General features: G+C 59.5%; 1 protein-coding gene across 1 annotated transcript; it reads right to left on the reverse strand.

The window, feature by feature from the left end:
* Window positions 1–699: 699 nt before the first annotated feature.
* On the reverse strand, window positions 700–2,051 carry B0H18DRAFT_1132040 (uncharacterized protein; the record flags this gene model as incomplete). Its single annotated transcript, XM_048035528.1, has 4 exons — window positions 700–1,323; window positions 1,413–1,516; window positions 1,555–1,857; window positions 1,937–2,051. 4 exons carry the CDS (start codon window positions 2,049–2,051, stop codon window positions 700–702), a joined length of 1,146 nt encoding a protein of 381 aa, XP_047884256.1.
* Between the last annotated feature and the right edge of the window lie 224 nt (window positions 2,052–2,275).

Genomic DNA, 2,275 nt, shown 5'->3' on the forward strand with positions numbered 1-2,275 from the left:
TTACACACCGATTGAGTCGCGGAGCGTGGTCTCCGACATGGAGGTCGGTGCTGAGTACACAGCAGACGTGCTCGGTACGCTCTTGCATGCGTCCGACACGTAGCTGCTGTCGCGCATAGAACCCACAATGAGCAGCGAGGTCATCGTGTACTACTTTGGCTGCGGTGTTGCAGGCGACCCAATGGATATGCTCGGCTTGCGCATCATCAATACCGCAGCAGGCTTTGATCTGACGAGCCCATCGACGCGCATATCAAGTCGAGGGTCGCCGACCTTGACGAGCAGGCCTTGTCGCCCGTCTTGACACACGTGGATATGGACGAGTGTCGTGCGTCGTGACGGTGCAGAGCTCGGTAGCCAAGCCGTTGCGCGCGTTACCAGTCCCATCGGCAATTAGTACATCGAGCCTTGAGCTCGACGTACTCGTTGCACGAAGAGTAGGTGTTGTGATACAGTCAGAAGACGTGCCGGTTGTGCTGGGTTGCACCCCGGACACGTCGTGTGTCGTGACAACGCTGGGCTCATTAACATGGCCATCACATAGGTTCAGTAGCTCCGAAGTGTCGACAACGGCGAGTGCAATGCGTTCGTTGCTCATTGAACCATCCGCTGAAGCAGAGTCTGAGTGTGGATGCGGGAGGACGGAAGTACGACGGTCACAGGCAGTGAGTACATCGAGCCTTGAGCTCGTTGTACTCCCTACGTGGAGCGCGGTGGTTGCATGAGGGTGTAAGACGCACCGGTCGTGCTCGTTTGCACACCGGACACGTCATGTGTCGTGACGCCGCGAGGCTCGTTAGCCAAGCCGTTATGCGGGCTTGCTACACCAGTAAGGTAGCCAGCAGTTGGTGCCTCGAGCTCGACGCTCGTGGTACTATCCACTAGTCTGGGCGGCAGACGCGTGTACGTCAAAACGGGAGTTTGAGGAGTCGCGGCGAGCATGCTTGAAGGTGCATCGCGCGCGTCTCGGGAATCGGCTGTGTGTACCTCGGGCGGCGGGCTCGAAGTATGCATAGCGCGAGGTGATATAGAAGGAGAATAGGACCGCCCAGTAGAACCAAGAGGTTCTCCGGGCACGCCGCTATGCGAGTCAGAGATGTGGTGAACGGCAGCGAGCACGGACGTGCGTGCTTCGTGCACATCCACAGAAAAGGCACCATGCGATATATCGAGCGATGGGCTCGACGTATCCGCCGCATGCTGTGGTGGAGGGATGAATATAGGAAGCGGACTGGTAGAGCTCGAAGGCTTTCCAGAGACGCGCCGTCTCGCGAAATAGGAGCAGTAGGCACGATGACCGTACTGCTGGCTGGGCCTAGTACCCTGCTGTTGACATTGGAGAAGCACGCAATGAACCCGTTGTTCGTTGGGTTGCTTTCCCATGTAGGTACTGCGATTGTGGACGTGCGTACCAGGCGCACCGTTGTAAGGTGTACCTCAATGCCGTCGCTCGCACATGAGGGGTCGACCAACGCGCCAGGTACGTTTCCGGGTACACCAGGTGCGGCGTCGTTCTCTTGACAGCGTGTACATTGAGCGCTATGCTCGACGTACCGTCTGTGCAGCGAGACGTGAAAGAAAGGGGCACGTCAGACGTGTTGCCCTGCAGGACGTCGGATACGGCGCTGAGGTCGTCCCGGAAGACGGAAGTGCTGTCTTCGTGCCCAGCAGTGCGCGCGACAAATTTCCCGTGCGTCGCTACGCCTGCTGGCGCGGGCAGTGGCAGTAGAACGGACACGTCGGACGCGTAGCTCTGTGCGTCCGCCGTGTTACCGTCCAAGGTGGTGGGTACGACGTAAGAGTCGTCGAAAGAGGCGGAGATGCCGTCTTTGTGGCTAGCAGGCCTCGCATAACGGACTTCCCGTACGTCGATACGCCTGCTGGCGCGGCACTGGGAGTGGAGGCGGCGAGGTGGGGACGTTCGGTGAGGTCGTACCTGCGGTTCTCGAGCCTTCGTGCTCGTTTTCTCTGCTCGCCCCGCGCCCTCCCTCCTTCCTTTCCTTCCTCCTATCCTCCTTCTCCTCCCCCTCTCCCTTCTCCTGGCTCCGCATTCTCGGGGCTCCGCGTGGTTCTGTTGCTCGGCGCTGGACTTGTACGCGCGTTGTGCGAGTCCTGGGCCGCGCAGCCTTGTTGCGTGTTGCTTCGGTCGCGAAGATCCGGGTAGGAGTCGCCAGATTCAAATTGGAGAGATGAGGTGCGAGGATCGAGTGGAGGGTTCGCAGGCGGAAGTTGAGGGCCTGTTGAAGAAGGGGATGGCGGTCTTTGTGGCACCTGT

This window comes from Fomitopsis serialis (genome assembly GCF_022376445.1).
Source record: "Fomitopsis serialis strain Sig1Antser10 chromosome Unknown B0H18scaffold_766, whole genome shotgun sequence".
In the NCBI taxonomy this organism is placed as follows: domain Eukaryota; kingdom Fungi; phylum Basidiomycota; class Agaricomycetes; order Polyporales; family Fomitopsidaceae; genus Fomitopsis; species Fomitopsis serialis.